The 25312-nt window shown below is 36.2% G+C and overlaps 1 protein-coding gene across 1 annotated transcript; it reads left to right on the top strand.

The window, feature by feature from the left end:
• Window positions 1–57: 57 nt before the first annotated feature.
• MPC2 (mitochondrial pyruvate carrier 2) lies at window positions 58–25200 on the top strand. Its single transcript, XM_025877484.2, has 5 exons — window positions 58–397; window positions 12081–12121; window positions 20067–20151; window positions 20653–20764; window positions 24986–25200. Exons 1-5 carry the CDS (start codon window positions 289–291, stop codon window positions 25020–25022), a joined length of 384 nt encoding a protein of 127 aa, XP_025733269.1. The 5' UTR covers window positions 58–288; the 3' UTR covers window positions 25023–25200.
• The last annotated feature ends 112 nt before the right edge of the window (window positions 25201–25312 follow it).

Here is a 25312-nt window from a genome sequence, read left to right as displayed (position 1 = left end):
CCTTCAGGCACCTGTTGCCATGACTCCTCCTCCCTCTGGGCGGTGGGAGGGAAGGAGGCGGACCCGGGGCGGGCCGTCGCAGAGCCTCCGCCCCCTCAATCTTTTCTGGGCCCCGGGTACACTGTGGTTCGTAGGGGGCCGCCTGAGCCGCGGGAAGGGCACCCTAGGGGAGAGGAGGACGCGAGGCACTGTGGCAGGAGAAAGTGACGAGTGCCCTTCGTTGTCATCCAGGGAGGAGCACGCGGCCACTCTCCCCCTCGACCGCCCACGACCAACTCGTCCGCAGAGATGTCAGCCGCTGGCGCCCGGGGCCTTCGAGCCACCTACCACCGGGTCCTCGATAAAGTGGAGCTCCTGCTGCCGGAGAAATTGAGGCCGTTGTACAACCACCCGGCAGGTAATAGGCCCAGAATAGTTCTCACCGAGACCTTCCCTCCCTCTCCCTCGAAAATAGACCTTTAGAGGCCACGGACAGCTCTGCCGCCGGAGGCATCACCCACAGCCCCAACCCCTTCCCTTCAAGTGAATCCGTCTCACTTTCCCAGCCCACCTGCTTTTCACTTTACCTCGTTCAACATCTCTCATAAACCTGTGATTCTCGAGTGAGCTACCTTCGCGACCTTTGTTGCACCCCATCCCTTAGGCACGACCCAAACCCGGACCGGTCCTCTGGGTTTGATCCTTCTCCCTTTCCGCGGCCCCAGATCCGTCTGGGCCCCCCACGAAATTCTCATTCTTTTCTCTTTCCCTCGGCGAGTAGCGATATATTGACCCACGCGGAGCAGAGCCGTCCTGTCGCAGCGCAATGTTTGGAGTAAAGGTCACACTTCTTAAGCTCCAGCTGGCAGAGGCCTGCAGATGCGTTACCCCGGTTCCAGAGTCACTGTCATACCTCGTCCCATAGGTCCAGTTTGTTTAAGGCTGTCCTTACTTACGAAATTACTGAGCCAACTTTCCCTAGACTTTTTCATGGGGACAGACCCGGATTTAATTCTGCTCTGCCTTTTACTATATAGGTGTGACCTTGGGCGAAATCCTAGATATTTTAGTTTCTGTAGAATCTGCTTATTGTGAAAGTTAAAGATAACATATGTGTTTGATTCTTCGTAAATGCCTAGCAGATGTTAGCTCTCATTTGTCCTGTTGGAAAACCGTGTTCTTGTGGTTGAAAAAAAAATAATTCTATAAGAAACTGGAAGATACCAATTTTTCCAACTCTTTAAGATCTAGTTTTGTTGCCTCTTCTATAAAATAGACTGTAATAATACTTGGCTGGGAACTAAAACCGGAGGTATTGAGGTCTCCTACGAGCCTAAGATTTAGCAAATGAGAAAATGTGTTACAAAGTGAAGTATTGAAGTGCAACCCCAAAATAACCCTTTTTTCCTACACAGTTAAATCTCTCTCTGCAGTTGGCATCATTAGGAAAGTTGTCTTTTCTCCACATATTTGATTAGGAAGCAGCTCTCTGGAGTCTGAGATGGTTGTGGACTCTGATTTCCAGTTTGATGATGGAATGAATAGAATTAATATTATACTAAAGTACAATATTTATACTTTACCCATTATAAAATCAGTACCCATTATAAAATTTTAAGGAGGGTTTAAGGAGAATTTTTTAAGAAGCTTATTTAGTTTATTTGCCTTTTAGTTTTTTTAACACTCAGTTTTTTGGAATTGTGCTGTATTTTGTGACAAAGATTTTCAGGAGGGAGGGTTGAGCAATACTTCTGTAGTAATCTGGGTTTTAGAGTCACTGAATTCTATGGAGTCAACTTTGACCTTCTTAAGCTTTGTATTTGGGCTATAGGATAAGGGCAGGGTAAAGGAGGAGCAATTTTAAATTACTTAAATACAGAAGCAAAGGGTAGTTTTATAGTAATCTTTTCAGGGGCCTGGGCTTTAACCACTTATAATTATTGCTTTAGTCATCTTTCAGAATCAAGAGGAATTACCTTTCATTTGTAGACTGTGTATTTCATCTGGATATTCTGGATTAGTTCAGTTATTATAACCCCATTTTCAGTGTAGGGGAAAGGAGAATAGGCTCTGAAGCCAGAGAGAGATAGGATTAAATCTTGGCTGTGTGACCTTGACCTTAAAGCCCCCAAGCCTCATTCTTCTGATCTATAAAATGGGGTAATAATTATCATCATTTAAGGATTGTGAAAATTAAATGATATAATGGCTTTAAAACATTTAGCAAAGTGTTTTGCACTTAGACTCTCAAAAAACGTTAGTTCCCTCCCATCTAAGCTTTTAATCAATATACATAGTAAGAATATCTATCATTGCAAAAGTTTTTGTGATTAAAAAATTGTAGGCACACCAACGGAGAAATGGAGAAGCATGAAAAACATAACTCGATTCATTGGTATTGAATAAAATCTGAGGAAACACTGATTATTGCTCCAAGAGTCATCAGAGTGACTATGCAAGGTTTTGTGTACTGTTTTGCATAATAGTATGTTATTGAATACTCATTTAAACTTTAGACTATGTTCACATACTGGAGGCTTTTACAATCATATGCAAGGCTATGATATTAACAGTTGGGTATCATACATTTTGAATTCTAAATATCTGAGATTTAATTTTATCACTGGCAGAATGTCTAGTCAAGAAACAAGAATGTGTCTTTTTATAGGTATATACTAGAGTTACGGTACTATTATATATTTTTATATCATAATGATATAATTAGATCTGCGGCCTTCATCATTCACGTGTGTGTTGTCCCTAGCACATTTTGATCTAACTCTATAGAGTAAGAATAGAGTTCTAACCAAATGTGTGTCCTAGCAAATTCAATCCTCATAAGATATGTCACTCTCCACCCTCACCTCCTGACTGTAAAAGTATGTGACTCTACACTAACTACTCCAGGTATTTGTCAGAAAAAGAACCTTGAAGTCATGTTGACCGGTGTTTACTTAAAAGCTTAGGGGAAAAAAACATTAGTGAAGGAGTGTCATTCTTTTGTATTTATGAGTCCCAAATGGGGTGAATTGTCCCAAAGTATGCACAAAATGAAACATTGGAATGTAGGAAGAAAACAGTACAGCTTCTATTAATGCTTACTATTATTTTATCTTTTTAAATTTTCTATTCTGTATATTTCTTATAAAAATAAATTAGTATAATTATACACAGGTTATGTAGAACACAGTTGAGTTCTGTGGAGTCAACATATATACATATATACATGTATATAACATATATAGTTTATAAATACATACAATATAAATTTAGGGGATGTATGCTCAAAAAACGGTTTTTTTAATGATAGTGTCCAGTGTTCAAAAGTAGTTAGGAGACCACAGCTCTAAAGAATCCAAAAACTATCCTAGAGGGTGGTCTGAAGGTATAAACTTCCTGTTATACAATAAGTAAGTTTTGGGGATATAATGTACAACATGGTGACTGTAGTTAACAATACTGTGTTATATATCTGAAAGCTGCTAAGAGAGTAGATCTTGAAAGTTCTTATGACAAGAAAAAAAATGAGCTAAGTGAGGCAATGGATGTTAACTGAACTTATTGTAGTAATAATTTTGCAGTATAAATGTATATCAAATCATTATGTTGTACATCTTAAACTAATACAATGTTATATGCCAATTATATCTCAATAAAACTGGGGGAAATAAAATAAAAACAAATAATAAAAATACATAAAAACTATCTTCCAACTAAGTCAGCCCAGAAAACAGGTTTCTGAACCATATCATTTTATATACCTCACCGTAGCTTTGCTTTTCTTGAGTTACGTTTTGACTTAAGTGGAAGAAGTTTTGAAAAAATAGTTCTGTGAAATCTGTTGCAGTGCTTAGCATGCTGTTGCTGAGAATATCATTCTCTGCATTACATGGTATTCTCCCTGTGAAGGCTCACTGGAGAAGTTACTTTAAGATCTCAATAACAGTAATATTTGTATTTCTCCTGGGTAAGAGAATTGTTTATTCCTTTTTATCTTAAATATCTAAAGAATATGTTTTAGGGCGCCTGGGTGGCTCAGTCGTTGGGCGTCTGCCTTCGGCTCAGGTCATGATCCCAGGGTCCTGGGTTCGAGCCCCTCATCGGGCTCCCTGCTCGGCGGGAGGCCTGCTTCTCCCCCTCCCACTCCCCCTGCTTGTGTTCCTGCTCTCACTGTGTCTCTCTCTGTCAAATAAATAAATAAAATCTTTAAAAAAAAAATAAAATAAATAAATAAAAGAATATGTTTTAAAATGAAAACAGGGGCGCCTGAGTGGCTCAGTTGGTTAAGTGTGATTGATTTTGGTTTAGGTTATGATCTCAGGATGGTGAGATGGGCCTGGCATCCAGCTCTGTGCTGAGCACCAAGTCCACTTGAGATTCTCTCCCATCTGCCCCTCCCCATAACTCTGTCAAATAAATAAAACCTTTAAAAATAAAAAAAAAAACATATTAAATGAACCCATATTAGCTGTGTTCATAAGGGAATATCTTTATCATAAAAATTCAGAGTTAAATATTAAGGGAAATGGTGTTATACTAGATAGTCTAACACAACTTAGTTCAGAGTATATATTGTTTTATTACATGTAAATAAAGCCAAATGTAGATCAAGTAAATAAACAGTGTAGATGCCCATATAGTTATGAATTAGCATAGTTCTTTAGCATTTCTGTTAGAATAGTTTATTTTCTTGCATCAGAGATTGTTTGAAGAATTTTAATGCCAGTCTAGAATAGATATATAGATATTTAGATATCTGGATTATATTATATATCCTATCTAATATAGATTATGTTTATATATACTAAATATATAGATATGCATATTTCATTTTTTACAGTAATAATCTCTGTACCCTTAAAACTAAAGAATGAGAACCGAAATAGAAAGTTGGGATTTCACATACAACTGTGAGATATTGATGAAAAGTAGGATATCTTTAAACCAGTAGCTACCAAGAAAGTTGAATTATTCAATATTTATCGAGGGCCTACTCTATATTAGGCACTGTTCTGGCACTTGGGATATGTTAGTGAATAAAAATCCCTACTCACAGAGATTTTATATTCTCAGAAGAGATCATAAAAGGAATATAGTTCGGCTGTAGTTGTTAGTTTGACACTTAATACAACTTTTGTCCACTAACCTGATTTTAAACTAATTTTAAGAAATTAAGACTATTTATGCTTCACCTAGTTTGATTCAACAGATATACCAAAGGAGAAGCAAGACCTAAGGAAAGCTGTAAATAATTTGACATTTCCAAGTCATGCAAGAATATTAATTTTGGTTCTAAGAGGGTATGAAAATGTTTAGTGTATGGTATGATGCAGTAGAAAGCGAGGAGAATCAGAGAGATCTGTGTCCTTGTGCTTGCTCTGTCTGGAAGTTCCTGAGTATAAAACAGATTACTTAACATCTAAGTGCCTTTTCTTTTTCATCTGTTAAAATAAGGGAGCTTGGATTTTCTTTAAGGTCCTTTTCGGCTGTAATAATCTTCAATTTGGTATTCTTATTAGAGCTTTTCTTAGTTTCAGAGCTTTCAAGAAACTCAGAATTCATTGGGGAAAACTATGTAATTATTGTTAAGTTAGGATTTGGGGATCTTAGTTTTTAATCCTTGCTCTGCTGTGTATTTTACACAAGTAATTCCACGGCTCTGGGCCTCAGTTACCTGACTTATAAGATGAGTGCCTGATTTAGATAGTTTCAACTCTCTTCCTACATCTAAAAGTCATTGATTCTTTGTAACTGAATAAATAATATAAATTTAAAATGTATCAACCCCAAATGCCTATTTGCTATTTTAGCTAGTTGTTTTACCTGTTATTTTACTTTGGCATTTGTACCAAAGCCTGTTTTTAATCGACATTTTAAGAATCATTATATACCCTTGATGTTCTGGGTGCTATCTGAGTGATGGCTGTTTCCAAGGCCTTTCAAAAGATATAAAGATTACATGATCCTAAAATGGTAGCGCAGTCACATTCTTAGTGTGAAATCAGAACTAGTTTTAGTACAAATAAAAATGAGTAACTTTTGACAGTCCATATCTATGTCAAGGAGTAACATTTACAAATTCTAAGGATTTATAAGTGTGTCGGTCACATGATAGCAAAGAGGGGATTGCTTAGTATACGGAACTTAAAAGACTGTTGAGGAATGTTGAAAAGCAGCAAACCATAGAGAAATGGTCTGAAAGGGACACGAATAGTGAAAAGCATTAAATGAGAAATTTATTTTTCACATTGGCACATAGTGAGTATCTCAACTCAATATTTGTAGGTGTGCATGTTTGCATGTGTGTAGTTATTCTATTCCAAGCAGGAAGGCCTTCCTCTGTACCTGAATTCATACATGTCTAAATTTACTTGACTTTTTTCCTTTTTTTTTCTTAATTTTATTTATTTATGTGACAGAGAGACACAGCGAGAGAAGGAACACAACCAGGGGGAGTGGGAGAGGGAGAAGCAGGCTTCCCGCCGAGCAGGGAGCCTGATGCAGGGCTCAATCCCAGGACCCTGGGACCATGACCTGAGCTGAAGGCAGACGCTTAACAACTGAGCCACCCAGGCACCCCGACTTTTTTACTCTTAAGGTAGAAAATGATTAGTAAGATAAAATGGAAAAGTGAACTAAGATAAGTTTTCTTTAAAAATTTTTGTTAGTCCATTGTATGATGACAGGTATTGCTAAGCTGCTGTTTTCCTTTTCTTAACAATGAAGAAAACACTATTTGTTTGCATTTATAGATATCCAACTCTGATTATTTGTGTCACTTGTCAGCATCCTCTGATATCTCAGAAATATTAGAAATTTAGAATGTTTTATAATACATATTTGCTCATAATATTTTTAAATTTAGTGCTTAGCAGTTGTTAAAATAATTGAATAAAGTTTGTTTTATACTTCAAAATTATTCACTAACTAAAATATTCATACCTCTCTTGGTCCAGGTTCTAGCAACCATAATTCCATGTTTGAAGTTTTTTTGTTTGGTTTGGTTGTGAGGGAGAGGAACAGGTAATATTTTAAAACTATCATTTGGCTTGGGGCAGTTGAGTAAATTTAGTTACCAAGCAAACACTTACTGAAAAGCTCTACTGTTCATTAACTCTGAAGGATCAAATATTTAAGCTCATAAAGAAACCAGAACCTAGAGGCATTGTTCAGGAAACAATTTTGAGGCTGGCAGAGGAGGAAGCATCAGTTTTGAAATAGGAAGAGAGGGGTTGGCTGAGAAGTTCAAAACCAGAGACCAAAACAATGTGCTGACTTACCCTTGAGTGATGAAAGCCAAGCCTCCTGCAGGGGTTAAGAAGTAAAACTGCATATGACTCAGAGACTTTGTATATGGGGAAGAAAAATAAGCCAGGTGTGCTGTGATAGGAATCTCAGAAGCTCAAGCTAAATAAAATAACTAGAGAGTTTGAAAAGATTGACTTAAAGGATCGGTGCATTATGGCATCAGACTTATGGGAAGAATTTTCAGGAGCCAGATAGGGGAGTGTCATGGTCTAGGAGTAGAGTAACTAATGAGTGAAAATCTAGTACAGCCCTGATATAAAGGGAACTTGATGTCCCGGGAGATGAGTAAATAGCAGATTCTACCCTTGAAGATGAAACAGTGTCAAGGCATATCTGGTCAGACCTAAAATTTGAATATCTTTGATTAACACCCGTCCTGGACATGGTTAATCCAATTCAGTTCTGTTCACAAATGTTATTTGTTAAGGAAAACTAAGAAATAGGCCTTGTCTTCACCTTGTCTAATTAAAGTGACAGACGCATAAATACATCATTTTAATTGTTAAGCGCAGAAAACAGTAGAGAATATAGGGACTGCTTTGGGGGTTCAGAGAAGGAACATTTAACGTAACCTGGAGATGTTAAAGAAGGCTTCCCTGAGGAGATGAAATCTAAGATAAGTTTTCAAAGGATATTAGGAGTTAGCTAGATGAAGGCAAGGCAGAATATTGGGATATTCTAAGCATAAACTAAGGTTTAGAGTCATTAAATAGCATGAAACTAGTTGCATGCTTGCCTAGCTGGTCAGTCCAGCTAGTCCAGGGTTTTTTACCCTTGCTCTGTTGACATTTGGGGGGCTAGGTGATGATTTGTTGCGGGGGGCTGTCCTGTGCATATAGTAGGACTGTTGACAGCCTGCCTGGCCTCTACCTAGCGGGCATCACTAATGGCAGCAGCCACCACGACAGTTGTGAAAACTAGAAATGTTTCTAGACATTGCTGAATGTCCCTGTGGGGGGCAAAATCACCCCTGGTTGAGAACCAGTGACCTGGGCTAAAATTTAATTAAGTTAGGATTAGAAATTTATATTCTGAAACTCAGTGCATTCATGTTTTCTTTTCTTTTTCTTTAGTTCAGTAAACATTTCTTTTGAAATTCCAACCTAGTCCTAACCAAAGAAAGAAAATTGTTTCCATATCTTGTTCAAGATCTAGAGGAGTGGATCGTTATAGGGCTAGAATTCTGGGTGTAATGGTAGCTGTGATCAGAACAGTACAGAGCTTAGGGAACTGGATAAAAGATAAGTACAGTAACCCAGAAATTGAATATATAGAGATTTTCACTCAATTATAAGAACGTCAAAATTTAGAACTCCTCAATAGCTTTAATTCTCCCAGCAGCCATTTTCAGCACTGTGTCCAGGTTTGCACTACAACTTAAAATACTGGAAAACTTGAAAGTACATAGGAAAACATGAAAATGACTAGCTGTCACATGTATGTGAGAAAATGAAGTTTAGCATTATAATTGTTTTGGCCCACAGGGAAAGAGAGACTGTGCCATGATCTTCTAGAGTTTGAAGAATTATAAGTCTAAAGATCAAATCCAGGTCCTTTTTTTTTTTTTTTTAAAGATTTATTTATTTATTTGAGAGAGAGAGAGAGTACATGAGAGGGGGGAAGGTCAGAGGGAGAAGCAGGCTCCTCACTAAGCAGGGAGCCCGATACGGGACTCGATCCTGGGACTCCAGGATCATGACCTGAGCCGAAGGCAGTCGCTTAACCAACTGAGCCACCCAGGCACCCCTCCAGGTCCTTTGAAGATTGAGAAAATAAGACTTAGATTGTAGAACAACTTTAGGATTAGGTTTAAATATTCTAGAAAATCAGCAAACTTACTTAAAAACTCTTTAAAGTATAAGCCACACTTTTCAATATTTTAAGTGTCAGACTGATAAAAACAGCTTCTGATTTTAAAGAATTTTTCAATTGTTTGCATATATACACACACAAATTTATATAGTTATATACGTATTTAATATGTCAAAGATGAGTCTAAACTCCAGTTCATATAAACTGCTTCCAACTGTGTTGGCTAACTCTTCTTTTTATTCAACATCTATTAGGTAGGGCTACAAGTGTGAATATATTTAGCCACTAGCTTCTTATACTACCAACTATAGTAGAGTATTTAAAGTACACTATGATAGATTTTTAAATCTCTGTATTAAAATCACATTGAATTAATGAATTTAGTAGCTGTAAGAACAATGTGAATTAGTTTGAGAGGGATAAAAAAATATCAACGACTATGTTAAATTGTGGAAGATAGTCCAAAGTGTGTAATATTGCCATCACTTAATAATGCTAAAGGCAAGCAATAGTTTATAGTATTTGTGTGACACTTTTGTAGGACTACTTGATAAGCAAAAGTTATAGAGAAAGCAAATGCTATTTTTACATTTTTCAAATTTCTCTCCTTAGTGTTACTAACCAACTTCTTTTTTAAGATTTTATTTTTTTTAAGTAATCTACACCCAACATGGGGCTTGAACTTACAACCCTGAGATCAAGAGTCGCATGCTCTACCGACTGAGCCAACCAGGCACCCCAAACCAACTACTTTTGATAGTAATTCAGCCAAAATGCAACCCAAAAAAAGGAGTGTTATCATTGAGCTCATTTTTACTTTGAGATGATGGTATTACCTGCATATGAAACTAGTGCTACTTTGAGAAAAGCACATTAGAATTAAGTTTTCCTAAAATGTTAGCTTCCAGGTGTGACTTTACTTATATAGCATTCTTGTGCTTAGTTAATAAAAGCCAGCACCGTATTTGATTTCCCAGCATATCCCCAGTGCTAGGTACAGCTAGGTAAAGCATGCAATAATTATTATGGATGAATGAATGAATGGTCTTATCTGCACCAAGTTAAACCCAGAACTACAACTAGGTTTTAACTTAAATCGTTACCTTTTCAGCTTCACTATCTTTCTTTTGTTTTGTTTCTAAATAATAAGTTTAAGTTAGTTTTATCTTTTAAATGTAATTTATGCATATGTGAACAAAAATACTCTATCATTAATGACAGTGAACACTTGTTCTAGGGGAAAAATGGATAAATGCATCTTTACCTGCTGGTGCTATTAAGAAATATTAGAGTAGATGAAGAGAAGTAAATGTGTTATGCTTAGATAATGATGCCATTTTAGATGTGATTTTGGTGATCCATAAAAACAAATGATTTCTTCCTACAAAGCAAAGTAGAACACTAAGGCAGCAATAATAGTCATGAATATAATAGGATTTTAAAACTTTTGAATTTGCTAGTAAATCACTGTTTTCTTATATCAAGTTGTTTGTGTGTTAAGAAATAAATGTACCTGTTGATCCAGTGTGTGAGAGCATATTCACCATATTAAGTGCTTTGATATATATTGGATTTAGCATGCTTAGTTATATTTTAAATTATCATGGACCAAAGTCTGTTTCTTTCCTGTCCCTGTAGCCTCTTAAAGGTTAAATGAGATATATAATTTGGAAGAGTTAAAAGTGGGCAGTTATGTAGTTAAAGAGCTAGAAGGCTTAGGTTCCAGTCACAGTTCTGCTGCTTACTGGCTGCCCACCTGGACTAGGTCATGAATCTGCTCAGAGCCTCATGGTAAAATGAAAGATTTAGGTTAGATGAACTCCGAGTTTCCTTCCAGCTCTGAAACATCTTATCTCTCAAATTCTGCATTATTTAAGAAACCAGAATTGTTTTCAATGCTACCAACATTTATTTAACATTTTGCAAAAGGCCAGTGGATACCAGGATAGCTAAAATAACAACCCTGCTGTTACAGAGCCTAGAGATCTAAGTCTTTCCCCTTTCTCATGTGAACCTTAAAATTATGTTCATTAATTTTTTACTTGCGAGGCGCCTGGGTGGCTTAGTCGGTTAAGCATCTGACTTTGGCTCAGGTCATGATCTCAGGGACCTGGGATCAAGTCCCTAGTCGGGCTCCCTACTCAGCAGGGAGCCTGCTTCTCCTTCTCCCTCTGCCCCCCCCCCCCCGCTGCTCATGCTCTGTCTCTCTCTCTCAAATAAATAAATAAAATCTTTAAAAAAATTTTTTACTAGAATATATAGACTTTTTATAAGAGTTTTTACTATCATACATATGGCAACATGTCATTTATAATAATAAATATTAATAGAATTAGTGAATATTTAATAGTTACTGAGGTTCATATCACAAATCTCTAATTTCTAATTTCTCCAACTTGGAGGTTATCCTTGAGTGAACTAACTAACATTAAATTTCATGTTCAAGGCAAAGCTTTGGGAATGGTTTCCAAACTATCTCCCTTGTACTTTTGATAATTTTTAATAAGTCACAAAATTACAAATAACTAACAAGGAAGTCAAAACAACTTGTATGTAAGGCTGATACTGTGGTGACTCTCTAAATGTTAACAAATACACAGAATACAGAAAGGATAGTACAAATGATTAGAAATAGATTGCTAAATTTGGGGGATTTTGAAATGTGGTGATGGCTGTTAAAAGACATGTATAACCATAAGAGACTCTTAAAGATAGAGAACAAACTGAGGGCTGATGGAGGGAGGTGGTGGGGGATGGGTTAGATGGGTGATGGGTATTAAGGAGGGTATTTGTGATGATGAGCCCTGGGTGTTATATGTAAGGGATGAGTCACTGAATTCTACTCCTGAAACCAATATTGCAATGTATGTTAACTAACGAGAATTTTTTTTTAACTAGAATTTAAATTAAAAAATTGAAAAGAAAAAAAAGACATGTAAAATAGTTGGTTTGTTTCTAAATTTTTCTCTTTTTTTTTTCAGGTCCCAAAACAGTTTTTTTCTGGGCTCCAATTATGAAATGGGTAAGTCTTGAGTTTTTGCAGAAGCTACTGAAAAAAATATTCTTTAAAAGGAACTTTTTTTTTAAATATTTTATTTATTTATTTGAGAGAGGCAGATAGTGACAGAGATAGCGAGAGAGAACACAAGTGGGGAGGAGAGGGAGAAGCAGGCTTTCCAGCTGAGCAGAGAGCCCTGTGTGCGGGACTCGATCCCAGGACTCTGAGATCATGACCTGAGCTGAAGGCAGATGTTTAACCGACTGAGCCACCCAGGCGCCCTAAAAAGAACTTATTAATTTGAAGTCATTTTTATGAAGGATGTACTTTTAAATATTCATGGTTTGTCTAGAGATGATTTCATTCAGATAATCTCAGATGTGTCATTTTTACTGCATAAAGTACACTACCTACTTGAGTTGTTCTGAACTCCTTAGATAAAAGGCCTTTTAGGAACATAATTGGTATCAAAAAGCTTGTATTTGGGATGCCTGGGTGGCTTAGTCCGTTAAGCATCTGCCTTCAGCTCAGGTCATGATCTCAGTCCTGGGATCAAGCCCTATGTCAGTGGGGAGTCTGCTTCTCCCTCTCCCTCTACCCCTCCCCCCACCCCCACCCCAGCTCGTGCTCTCTGTCTCAAATAAATCAATAAAATCTTTAAAAAAAAAAAAAAAGCCTGTAATCGTGGGCCCTTGGAACTGAAACTTCATTCTAAGATTTTATGACTAAGTCAAACATTAAACTAATTAGAACCCCCCCAGATTAACTTTTATTATTTGTTTAGTATGTGAACTGATGATACCAACATCAAAATACAGGCAGGGAAAGTTAGTCTCAAAAAACAGAAAAAATTATCCAAGGGTGTGTATTAACATTTGGTAAACGGTAGAGTCTAGGACTTCTGACTCCCAAGACCAGTGCCTTTTACCTTATGCCAGAGTTTCCATTCCTGAAGTTCTCATTTAGCTGAAAAGAGGTAATTGTGAAAACAATAAAACAGATTATTGATTTTATGTTGAAAGGACCAGTTTGGGCCTATAGCAATGCTTCTCATAGTGTCATCCCTAGATCTGCTGCATTGGCATTGCCCGGGAACTTGTTAGAAATGCAGATTTTTGCTCTCCATCTCAGTTTTACGAAATCTGAAACTGGGGATGGAGCCCAGTAATTTGTGTTCTAATAAGCCCTCCAGGTGATTCTGATGCCTTCTAAAATTTGAAAAGTACTGGTCTGTAGGCTTTTTCATTTTTTTAATTGTAGTAAACTACACATAAAATTTACCATCTTGACCATTTTTTTAGTGTTAAGTACATTTGTTGTGCAACCAATCTCCAGAACTCCTTTTATCCTGCAAAGCTAAAACTCTACCAGTTAGACAACTCCTCATTTCTCTCCTGCAGCCTTTGGCAACCACCATTCTACTTTCTGTCTCTATAAATTTTACTACTATAGCTACCCCAAAGAAGTGGAATCGTACAGGATTTGTCTTTTTGTGTTTGGCTTACTTAGCACAGTGTCCTCTGGATTTATCCATGTTGTAACAAGCGTCAAATTTTCCTTTTTTTTTAAAGTATGAATAATATTCCATTGTATAAATACCACATTTTGCATATCCATTCATTTGTTGATGGACACTTGAGTTGCTTCCACCTTTTGGCCATTGTGAATAATGCTGCTGTGAACAATGGCATACATCTATTCCAGTCCCTGCCTTCTGGTCTTTGGGGTATATACCTAGAGGTGGAAATGTTGGATCAGTATTACTTGGAGCAACGGCCTGTACTATACTGTACTCCACTGCAGCTGCACTGTTTTGCATTCCCACTGGCAATTCACAAGGACTCCAATTTCTACACATCGCCCGCCAACACTTGTTACTTTTGTTGTTGTTGTTGTTTTATAATAGCCATCTTAATGGGTGAGAAGTGGTAGCTCATTGTGGTTTTGATTTGCATTTTCTAATGTGATTAATTATGCTGAGAATCTTTTCATGTGCTTATTGACCATTTGTATATCTTTGGAGAAATGTCTATTCAGGCCCTTTGTCCATTTTTTAATCGAGTTGTTTTGTTGAGTTGTTGGCTATTTTAATTTTCATAAATGTACTGCTTTAAAGTGTCAGAACAATTTCAGAAACTCAGTTGTAAAATCTAAGGAGTTGAGAATGTTACAATTGGCTATCCCTCAATCTTATGACCTTAGGCAAGTTAAATCTGCCATTTTGTCCCCTTAATTATAAAATGACTAGAGTAGACTAGTGGTTGGGAGCTACATTTTACAGAGAACTAGAGAGCAGTTCTTTTTATTATTATTATTTATATTGTTAAAAATCAAAATTCAACCAAGTAAATTTGAAGATCTAATTGGCTGTGTTTAATACATACATCAATGATTCATCAATGGGACAGCATCCCATTTAGCAAGTACAGGGGAGCTCCCAAGGGCTACTGAAAGAGAAAGTTTTTAAAGGCAGGACAAGGAAGTCATAAACTTTTAGAAAAAAAGGATTATTTCCAGGTGAGGTCACTTTCATTTGGAGACAAAAGAAAGGATCTTAGTAGGTGAATTATCTCCTCTTTCTTTGAGGGATGGGGAGAGGGCCCAGGTGACTGATTACCTCATTGGTGCTGACCAGAAAATTCCTAACTGACTGGTTAGGACTACATTTCTGGGGGAGGTTGAAAATGCAGTTACATTAGGTATTAGTGACTTGGCCTAAGTGATGCCACTTTGGGCCTATGGTTTTCTTTTTAACAATATATTGAGAAAACATCCCATCGGTTTAAAAAAAAAAAAAAGAGTTTCAGCATATCATGTTTAATGGTTCTGCTCCCTCTAAACATTCAAAAGTAGTTTAGTTTGGTCTGACAGCACTATGTCAGTTCAGTCATCGATTTTGCACTCTTTCTTACACAGACACAGCATGTTTGTTGTCCCGTTTTGCATCTTTTACAGCCTTTACCACTGTGTGTGTTGGCAAACACCAAAAGAAAGGAAAGATGCAGGATATTACCAGAAAATGCAGCTGCCATTCTCAGGGCCCAAAGCAAAGCACAAAAAATAAATAGCTATGTTCAGAACTACTACATAGTTTATTGAAGGTAGGGGGCAATAATACTGCTTTTTATCGCCCATGTCTTTAAAGCCCTTTTCAGAATAAGTGCCAATCACTGAAGTCTTAAATATGGTGCCTTAACTTCATGTGCTTCCCTGGCACTTCATTCTGATTTTTTCTTGCCTTGGTAAGCAATTAGTAAGTAGTTTGCACTCAATTTCAATTGCTAAAGACAAGGATTATATACATTTGATTTATGTTTTTGCTGCCCTGTATCTGATGTAAGTGTACACTAAATTCCATCATTCCGTTGTAACCCTACATTCACTCCCAGGATGTGAATTGAAGTTTGGTAATCCACCTCCGTGTATCTATACTCCACTTCCTCATTAAGCAAGTGAAAATCGTTCACTCAAGTACCTGTTTCTGTTTGGTAGGAGAACTCCGTGAATAGGGAGACTCTTCACAAGAGGCCCAGGACAAGAATTCTAGGGTCAAGAATTTTAGTATGGACTTTAATAGCAAAGTTTGTCTTGTAAGCGGTTTTACTTATGTTTGTAAACATTATACATTCATGAATTACTTTCTTTAATACAGTGGGATTCAGAATCATAAGGGACATGATTGAAATTATTCTATACTAACTATTAAAGATTCATTCTCATTATTCAACTTCACACATAATTTTGTGTTTACTTTGAATAAATATGTTTATATATTAATTCTCATGGCTAGAATGGAATTTCAGACACTTTTTAAATGGTAATAGAGATTGTAGTAATCTAATTCTGTGAGAAACTGACAAAATATGTAATGAAGAATACCAGCAGAGAAAGGAGAATCTCCATCTCAGTTGCCCATGACATAATTTTTATAAACTGTGCAAATGTTTAACATAAATGGTGATACCTACAGAGCAGAAATAGAACAGTTGAGGTTGGGACAGGTTAAAAAGTCGGTGGGACAGGTTAAAAAAAAACCACTTGAAATTTTTGGTGCCTACCACTAATGGTCCATCTATGAGAAACCCCATTAGTATGATGTATGAATGTCTTTTTCTTTCTTTAATGTTTAAAATGTGTTGTCTGTTAATTAAAATGCAGATCAAAGCAAAAATAAACATTCAAAACTAGTGTGATTTAAAAAACTAATGGAAAGTATATTGTTATTTTTTTCCTCTTCTCTGTATCAGCACTGTAAATTTTATAGTAATTATATGTCTATAAAAGTGTAATTGATTGCTTAACTATTATTTCTAGCACCATTATTAAAAGAGTAAAAATTATTTACTCTATAACAAATTTGGGGGTTCTCTTTGACCTCAGGTTTGCCACAACTTAGAAGTTTACTGATTTTATCAATACTTTGGTGTTTCTTTGATCTGGTCCACCAGTGTTTTGAAACGTTGACAGTATGACATACTCATAAGTGCCTTGTTGGGTATCTGGATCCTTTAAAAACATCTATTTTAAGTTCATGTTGAAATCATGCATAGTCTTCTGATGACAGCATAGCAGTAGAAACTGTGCCTTGTTCTCTGGTGAGGAGACTTCTTTTGTTACATATTTACTTTATGTACATATTATTCCAAACCATTTGATAATAATTCGTCTATGGTACTCTATCCATGACACATAGCAGTTGCTGCCCCAGGCCATATATGTTCTATATTAAGAATTTCAGACTATACTTGTTCAGACATTTAACTGGAGTGGAGTCCTTCTTAGGCACTTTTGTTGAAACCAAATCGTCATTGAGGTCAAAGTGGATAATCCTAAAAAACAATACTTATATACCTTAAATGTTTTATTTTAACTTAATATATATTCCTTTGCCAGTTATCTGTAAGGCTAAAGCTTTTATTTGTGTATGGATCCACTTATTTTGAGTTCTACATTTTCTACTTTGGATGAATTATATTCTAGTGCATCCTGTATAATTTTCACTTTAGGGGTACCTGGCTGGCTTAAGTCAGTGGAGCATGCCCTGTGTTGGGCTCCCTGCTCAGTGGGCAACCTGCTTCTCTCTCCCTCTGTTGCGCCCCGCCCCCCCCTCCGGCTTGTGCTCTCTCTCAAATAAATAAATAAAATCTTTAAAAAAAAACACACACACAATCCTGGGGTGCCTGGATTGTGCCTGGAGTCAGTTAAGCGTCTGCCTTCAGCTCAGGTCATGATCTCAGGGTCCTGGGATCGAGCCCCATATCAGACTCCCTGCTCGGCAGGGAGTCCACTTCTCCCTCTCCCTCTGCTGCTCCCCCTGCTTGTGTTCTCTCTGTCTCTGTCAAGTAAATAAATAAAATCTTTAAAAAAAAAAAATCACAATCCTGGGCTTCAGACAATTTGAAAAACATTTTTTTAACATTTTTAATAGAGAGCTAACTTGAGTCTACTAGATGCCAAATTGTATTAGGTTATTTAATACATTATCTCATATTTGATCTTCACCAGAAAAAATCTGAGAAGTAAATATTATTACCATCTTCCAGATAAGGGTACTGAGGTTCAAAGAGCTAGATGACTGAACATACTGTCGTGGTAAACGGCCCATCAGGATATGAAAGCTCACATTGTTTAACTCCACAGCCTATTAAGTTAAGTGTTCTTAAACACTTAGATGACCACCTTTAAAACAGTTGCTGTGGATCTAACCAGTAGTGTCTTTGTATGTTAGAGAGTATTTTACATAATCTTATTCTTTACTCTAAACATTCTCTGAATAGAATCTATATAGTTCTTTTATTTGAATAAAGTTCATAATAAAGATGAAAAGGAACACAGACCATCTCCCTCCTATCCTGAGGCTACTAATGCCGGAAAAGGTAGAAAACTAATATTCCTTTTTCTCTGTTGCTCTACAGACATAAGCTACTATTTGTTCTTGTTAATATATTCCAGACACTGTGCTCTTATCTCATTTAATCATACATCAGTTTTGCAGGGATAGCTATTAATATTCTCATTTTACACATGAGGAATTTAAGGCAAGTGTTATGTAATCTGACCAAAGTCACACAGCTAATAAGTGACAGAGATTAGATTTGGTGAGATTTTCTAAGATAATTTACATAAGGTTAGAGTGATGTAGAAGTAGAAAAGGATATTTTAGAAACATGAGAAAAGGAGCTCAAGACCGTTGTGGGAGAGAACAATTACTAACATGTCCCAGAAAAATAAAGTGTGTACTGTGAGCATGAACAAAATCATGACCACTGACTTCTTCCCAAAAAAATGTTAGAATGTAGCCCATAGTGTTCATAGATCTATCCAACAAGGTGCAGTGTATAATACATGGACCCAGTAGATTAATAGTAGAAATCAAATCCCTTTCTTCCCCTTCTCAATGGCAGTGTTCTACCCTGCAAAAGTAGAACAAATATGATGTGGAGAAAATGCACATTGGGACCTAAAAGAAGAATGTAGGAAGGATAATCAGGAAGCATTTGGGCGAAAAATCACAGGACTGTGGGTGAAAGTTAACAAGAGGCAAAATAGTGTTAGCCATAATTTACCTCTGGTTATACTCCTCTGCGTAACCATTTACCCCTTTTAAAATCAGAATCATAGCTTTATTGTACTGCTGACTTTATTAATTCAAAACCCTTTGTATTCGGTTTAAATTTGTATATAAATTCACAAGTATATCTATGTTCTACTTAGGAGCAAAACTCTTTGCTGATTTATATTTTCCATGTGCAAGCATCTTTTAGAAACCCAGTGAGACCTAAAAATAATTTCTTAAAAACATATTCTCTTAATGACATTTAGGATTTGATTTAAAATACTTAAAGGTAAAAGGAGAAAGGGAAGTAGGGAGGTGAAGCAAATGTGGCAAAATTTCAATAATTATTAACTCTGGGTGATGGGTATGTAGGGGTTCTTTGTACTACTCGTGTGTATATTTTAATTTTTCATCAATAAAAATCATTTTATTACATATTCTCATCTCTGCAATAGAGCAGCGTAACTAATATTCTAGTGAAGGAAGACTCATTACTAAACTTTCTGAGTGATGCTAATGGTAGAGATATTAGTAGGATGATTATATAACAGTGTTAAAAACACAGCAGAGAAGAAATGACTATGTTGTATACTTTGACATTAAAGAAAAGTTATGCAACCCGAAAACTAAAATTATAACAGAGCTTTTCTGATACTTCCACCTTTTTTTTTTTTTTAAAGATTTATCTATCTATTCCAGAGAGAGAGAACGTGCATGAGAACACAGGGTTGGGGGGGGGGGCAGAGGGAGAAAGAGAGAGAAACTCAAGCAGAATCCACTCTGAGTAAGGAGCCTGACACAGGGCTTGATCCCACTACTGTGAGATCACAACCTGAGCCGAAACCAAGAGTCAGGTGCTTAACTGCACCACCCGGGGACCCACGATACTTCCACTTTTAAAAAAGAATTAACGTTAAAAAAACAAACAAAAAAACCTAATGATGTACTCTATGTTAGCTAATTGAACTGAATAAAAAAAGTAATATCTCATCATTGTAGGAAAAAAAAGAATTAATGTTGACAAAAACATGAAAGGAGGAATCTATACAAATTACCTTAAGTAGCTCTTAGGCATCCTCCACACCAGTGGTTTCCAACATGTATAAAGAATATATAACTTCATATGTGAAAAAAGTACCATTTGTTAGGCTACCTACACACATACACTACTGATTTTCAAGTATATGAGGCTGTTTGATGTGGTTAACAAAACATAAATTCTAAAGCATTCCTGAATTCTTTGTAGTTTTTTGTGATGATATGTATACATTTCCTTACTGCATGGATACTAAAATTGTAGCAACTATTGTGTGGAAATCTCCAAAATAGTTTTATGTTTTATTTAAAACTAAGAATTATTACTGCACACTCATGATACCTTTTCTCTTACTGTGTGTTAACGTGTATTTCCAGGGGTTGGTGTGTGCTGGATTGGCTGACATGGCCAGACCTGCAGAGAAACTCAGCACAGCTCAATCTGCTGTTTTGATGGCCACAGGTAAATTAAATGAATATTTTCTGTGTTTCATTTAGGACATTGAATATTTTTGTTTTGTTTTACATCAGTTTATTTAACAGTTTAATGTTTGAAGCATGTACACACAAACACATACACACACACACACACACACAGGAATTAACAGTTTTCTTTCTGAGAAATGTTTATAGATTATAGATAGAAAAGGCAGAAGAGGGTTACTGTGAGTAAGTATCCTCATGGGTTTTGTTTTTTATGTTTTTGCCATGAACCTATTTTTAAAAGTGGAAAAAAATAATCGTTTGCCCTGTAAAGATTCCCTGTTGATGTAAGAATTAAATATTTTGTGTAACACTGAATTATGGCAACTTTATTAAAGACTCAAAGTATAGCATTTCCTTTTCCTTTATCCTACATTATATTGTCATGGTCTTATTTATAATTATTTTACTCTAATATTGAATGTTCAAAAGATATTGCAGCGTACTTATGCTTTTTAAAAAAAACATTTTGTTTCAACAGGGTTTATTTGGTCAAGATACTCACTTGTAATTATCCCAAAAAACTGGAGTCTCTTTGCAGTTAATTTCTTTGTGGGGGCAGCAGGAGCTTCTCAGCTCTTTCGTATTTGGAGGTAAGCCTATCAAAGGTGTAAAAAGAAAAATCTGCCTCAGAAGCCACCCAGATGGCAGTGCCTTTTTTTTTTTTAAGATTCATGTATAATGCAAGATGGGATATGCCTAAAGCAGAAATTTCTAGAAAAGTCTGAGGATTTAAGTTAAAAGTGTTAAACAGTATGTTTGCTACCTAGGTTTTAAATCTGTCTGTGTATTATCAAGACATATAGCCTGTTCATAGAATCTGTTTTAAGACAACATACACAATTTATGAAATACTAAGTAATTTTCTCCATGAACCTTTTATGACTCAGTTTCAATTATATATAATAAAGTGGGACCTAAATGTGTATGGTTATATAGTGTTGGAAATGATCTTTAGAGGGAGGTTACTGGTTTTGTCAGAAAGTATTCCATGAGCATTTGGAAATTTTTAAAACTTTACAGGCATCCCTAATTTTATTTCACTTCACTTCACTGTGCTCCACAGATTTTGCACATTTTTACAAATCGAGGGTTTGTGGCAACCCTGCATCAAGCAAGTCTATCGACACCATTTTTCTAACAGCATTTCCTCTCTTCATGTCTGTGTGTCACCTTTTGGTAATTCTCACCATATTTCAAAATTTGTCATTATTATATTTGTTATGGTGATCTGTGATGAGTGATCTTTGATGTTACTACTGTCATTGTTGGGGGATGGGGAGCACCACAAAACACACTCACATAAGACAATGAGCTTAACTGATAAATGTGTGTGTTCTGACTGTACCATCGACCCGCCATTCCCCCATCTCTCTCCCTTTCCTCAGATCTCCCTAGTCCCTGAGATACAGCAATATTAAAAATAGGCCAATTAATAAGCCTGCAGTGGGCCTCTGAGTGTTCAAGTGAAAGGAAAGAGTCATGTATCTCTCACTTTAAAACAAAAGCTAAAAATAATTAAGTTGAGTTAGGAAGACATGTTGAAAGACGATGAGATAGGCCAAAAGGTAGCCTCTTGTCCTCAACATTTAGCTAAGTTGTGAATGCAAAGGAAAGTTCTTGAAGGAACTTAAAAGTGCTACTCCATTGAACACATGATTGATAGGAAAGTGAAATGACCTATCACTGATATGGAGAAAGTTTTAGTGATCTGGATAGAAGATCAAACAGCCACAACGTTCCTTTAAGCCTAAGCCCAATCCAGAGCAAGGCCCTCACTCTTCAGGCTCAGAGAGATGATGAAGCTGCACAAGAAAAGTCTGAAGCCTGCAGAGGTTGGTTCATGTGGTTCAAGGAAGAGCCATCTCCATAACATAAAAGTGCAAAGTGAAGCAGCGAGTGCTGATGTAGAAACTATCCATCCAGAAGATCTAGCAAGTTAGTTAATGAAGGTGGCTACAGTAAACAACAGATCTTCAGTGTAGGTGAAACAGCCTTATATTGGAAGAAGATGCCATCCAGGACTTTCATAGTTAGAGAAGTCAATACCTGGCTTTAAGGCTTCAAAGGACAGGCTGACTCTCTTGCTAGGAGCTAATGTGGCACTTTAAGTTGAAACCAGTGCTCATTTACCATTCTGAAAATCCTAAAGACCTTAACAATAATCCTAAATCTATTCTCCTTGTGCTCTATAAATGGAACAGCAAAGCCTGTATGATAGCACATCTGTTTACTGAATAATATGGTTTACTGAATATTTTAAACGTACTGTTGAGACCCACTGCTTGGGGAAAAAAGGTTCCTTTCAAAATATTTCTGCTCATTGACAATGTACCTCATAACCAAGAGCTCTGGTGGAGATGTACACCAAGATTAGTGTTGTTTTCATGCCTGCTAACACAGCATCCATTCTGCAGCCCATGGTTCAAGGAGTTGTTTCAATTTTCAAGTCTTCTTATTTAAGAAATACATTTTGTAAGGCCATAGTTGCCATTGATTGTGATTCCTCTGATGGATCTGGTCAAAGTAAATGAAAACCTTCTGGAAAGGATTCCCCGTTTTAAATGTCATTAGGAACATTTGTGATTCACGGGAAGAGGTCAAAATATCAACATTAACAGTTCGGAAGGAGTTGATTTCAACCCTCATGGATGACATTGAGGGGTTCAAGACCTCAGTAGAGGAAGTAACTGCAGATGGGGTGGAAAGAGCAAGAGAACTAAGCATGAGAAGTAGAGCCTGAAGTTGGGACTGAATTGCCACAATCTCAGGATCAAACTTAAATGGATGAGGAGTTGATTCTTATGCTGGTGAAGATGCTGTGAAGACTTTTGAAATGACGACAAAAAATTCAGAATATTACATAAACTTAGTTGATAATACAGAGGCAGCGTATGATAATGAGAGGATTGATTCCAATTTTGAAAGAAGTTCTACTGTGGGGTAAAATGCTATCAGAATGCATCGTGTGCTATGGAGAAATCATTTGTAAAAGAAAGAGTCAATTGATGTGGCAAGTTCCTTATTGTCCTGTTTTAAGAAAGTGCCACAGCCACCCCAACCTTCAGCAACCATCACCCTGATCAGTCAGCAGCCATCAACATTGAGGCAAGACCCTCCACCAGCAAAAAGATTACGACTCACTGAAAGCGTAGATGATGGTTAGCAATTTTTAGCAGTATTTTTAAATTAAGGTATGTACTTTTCTTCTAGACATAATGCTATTGCACACTCAATAGACTATAGTATAGTGTAAACATAGCGTTTATATGCACTGGGAAACCAAAATGTTCATTTGCTTGCCTTATCGTGATACTTGCTTTTATTGTGGTGGTCTGGAACTGAACCCACAATGTTTCCAAAGTTTGGCTGTACTCAGTAGTTGACATTATTTGTCAGTGACTGGCTAACACTCTGGAGTGAGCTCATCTTAGATGAAGGCTCTGGCTTTGTTTGAACCATAGAACCTTTCTAAATTACAAAACAATGTTCTTTGGCTAAAAAAAATAAATGATCTCAATAAAGAAATAGAAAATATTCAGTTTTAATTTACCTTCCTTTCAGAAGGCATTGTATGCTGCAGAGTATAATATATCCTATTTTATTCATCTTCACTATCCCTAGGTTTATAATTTAATCCTTTCATAATCATCTAGCACAGATGGGATGGATGAATAAATAACTCATTCTATAGTATGTCTGATGTATGACCAGCATTTTTAGAGCTTACTTATATCAATATAAACTTTGATTTATACAGTGATTTTATTCATAAGTATTTTTCTCATCCACCATTTCATTTTAACTTTACATTAACTCAGTAGTAGAGCTAAGAAAATGCTAAGTGAAACATTCAGAACTATTTCTAGAGCAAAAACTCAGATACAGTTTGACAAAAGGATTTTTGGCACCTATCAGTCACAATAGCAGATTGGGAGATTTAGTTAAAAATATAAATGTTGGACTCTGGAGCATTTAGAAAAACACTGTTGGGTATTTTAAATAGGAACCTTTTGAGAAATCTGGGAGGTATGATAGACTTCATGGAATAAATTACTTTTTGTGCTTATGTTATTGTCCACTCTTGTAATCTGGGAAGAATAGTAAATGAAGCTCAGGGTATTGTAGAAGGGAAAGACTCTATGGCTTTGTGGTTAATTCTTCTTTAGATAAGTGAGAATTTAAAAAACAGGGTGTTATACGCAAATAATGAATCATGGAACACTACATCAATAACTAATGATGTAATGTATGGTGATTAACATAATAATAAAAAAATTAAAAAAAAACGAAACAGGCCTTAGCTTTACTCTCCTGCTAACCCAGTGTTTACAAACTGCTAATAACCCTGTAACCTGCCTGTATCAAAAAAGTATATTTTATTTTTAACGATTAGACAGGATCCCATTCCCAATTTATTTTATTCTTAGGAAAGATGTTCTGCGAGTATAAAATAAAAAGTTCTAGATGACCATGTTTTGCTAAATTTTATATATATGTTCACATGTTTGTTATACTCTTAAATAATTCAAGAATGAAAATAGTCACCAAATTAATACTTTTGTATAAGAAACTGTATGTCAGTTAAGTTGTTAAAACTCTTTGGCAGTTGGAAGCCGGATGCAAATAAAATCCTTAAGTCACTTTCCCTTCTGCCTATTTTACCTACATGCCCCCGAGAAGATTGTAGTTACAATGATGTATAGCCTCTTGACTAGTGAGAAGGAAGACATGGAATATACGTCCCATTCCCTTCTTATTATACATATATCTATTATGATTCATAATTATTTTTCTTTCTGTTTCCTTTATAGATATAACCAAGAACTAAAAGCTAAAGCAAACAAATAAGAGTTCCTGACCACCCGAACAATCTAGATGTGGATATACCCACTGGGACTAATTTGATTTATTATTTGGCTATTGATAAGATGATATTAACTGTGCTACTGCTTGGAAGTCATAAAAAAAACTGTAAACTGGGGGCTAATACTTGATTCAACAAAAAAATAAAGCAAACTTTTAATAATAGTGTTTCTTTATATGTGACTTAAGAAACTTATCTATGGCTATGAGTAACATTTTTTTTCTACCATTTCCCCATTATAAATCATACAGACCCATGGCTTCCTTCTGTTCTA

Source organism: Callorhinus ursinus, unplaced genomic scaffold, assembly GCF_003265705.2.
Source record: "Callorhinus ursinus isolate GAN/ISIS: 27379988/994484 unplaced genomic scaffold, GSC_fseal_2.0 scaffold13, whole genome shotgun sequence".
NCBI classification, from domain to species: domain Eukaryota; kingdom Metazoa; phylum Chordata; class Mammalia; order Carnivora; family Otariidae; genus Callorhinus; species Callorhinus ursinus.
Note: the sequence above shows the minus strand (reverse complement) of the source record. Positions and strands in the feature narration are given on the sequence as shown.

What these genes read in the sequence shown, in the direction of transcription:
- MPC2 (XM_025877484.2), top strand. Translation starts at nt 289, where the DNA reads ATGTCAGCCGCTGGCGCCCGGGGCCTTCGAGCCACCTACCACCGGGTC. An exon ending in GTTGTACAACCACCCGGCAG is followed by an intron (nt 398 to 12,080) that starts GTAATAGGCCCA and finishes TTTTTTTTTCAG; the next exon opens with GTCCCAAAACAGTTTTTTTC. An exon ending in CAGCTCTTTCGTATTTGGAG is followed by an intron (nt 20,765 to 24,985) that starts GTAAGCCTATCA and finishes TTTCCTTTATAG; the next exon opens with ATATAACCAAGAACTAAAAG.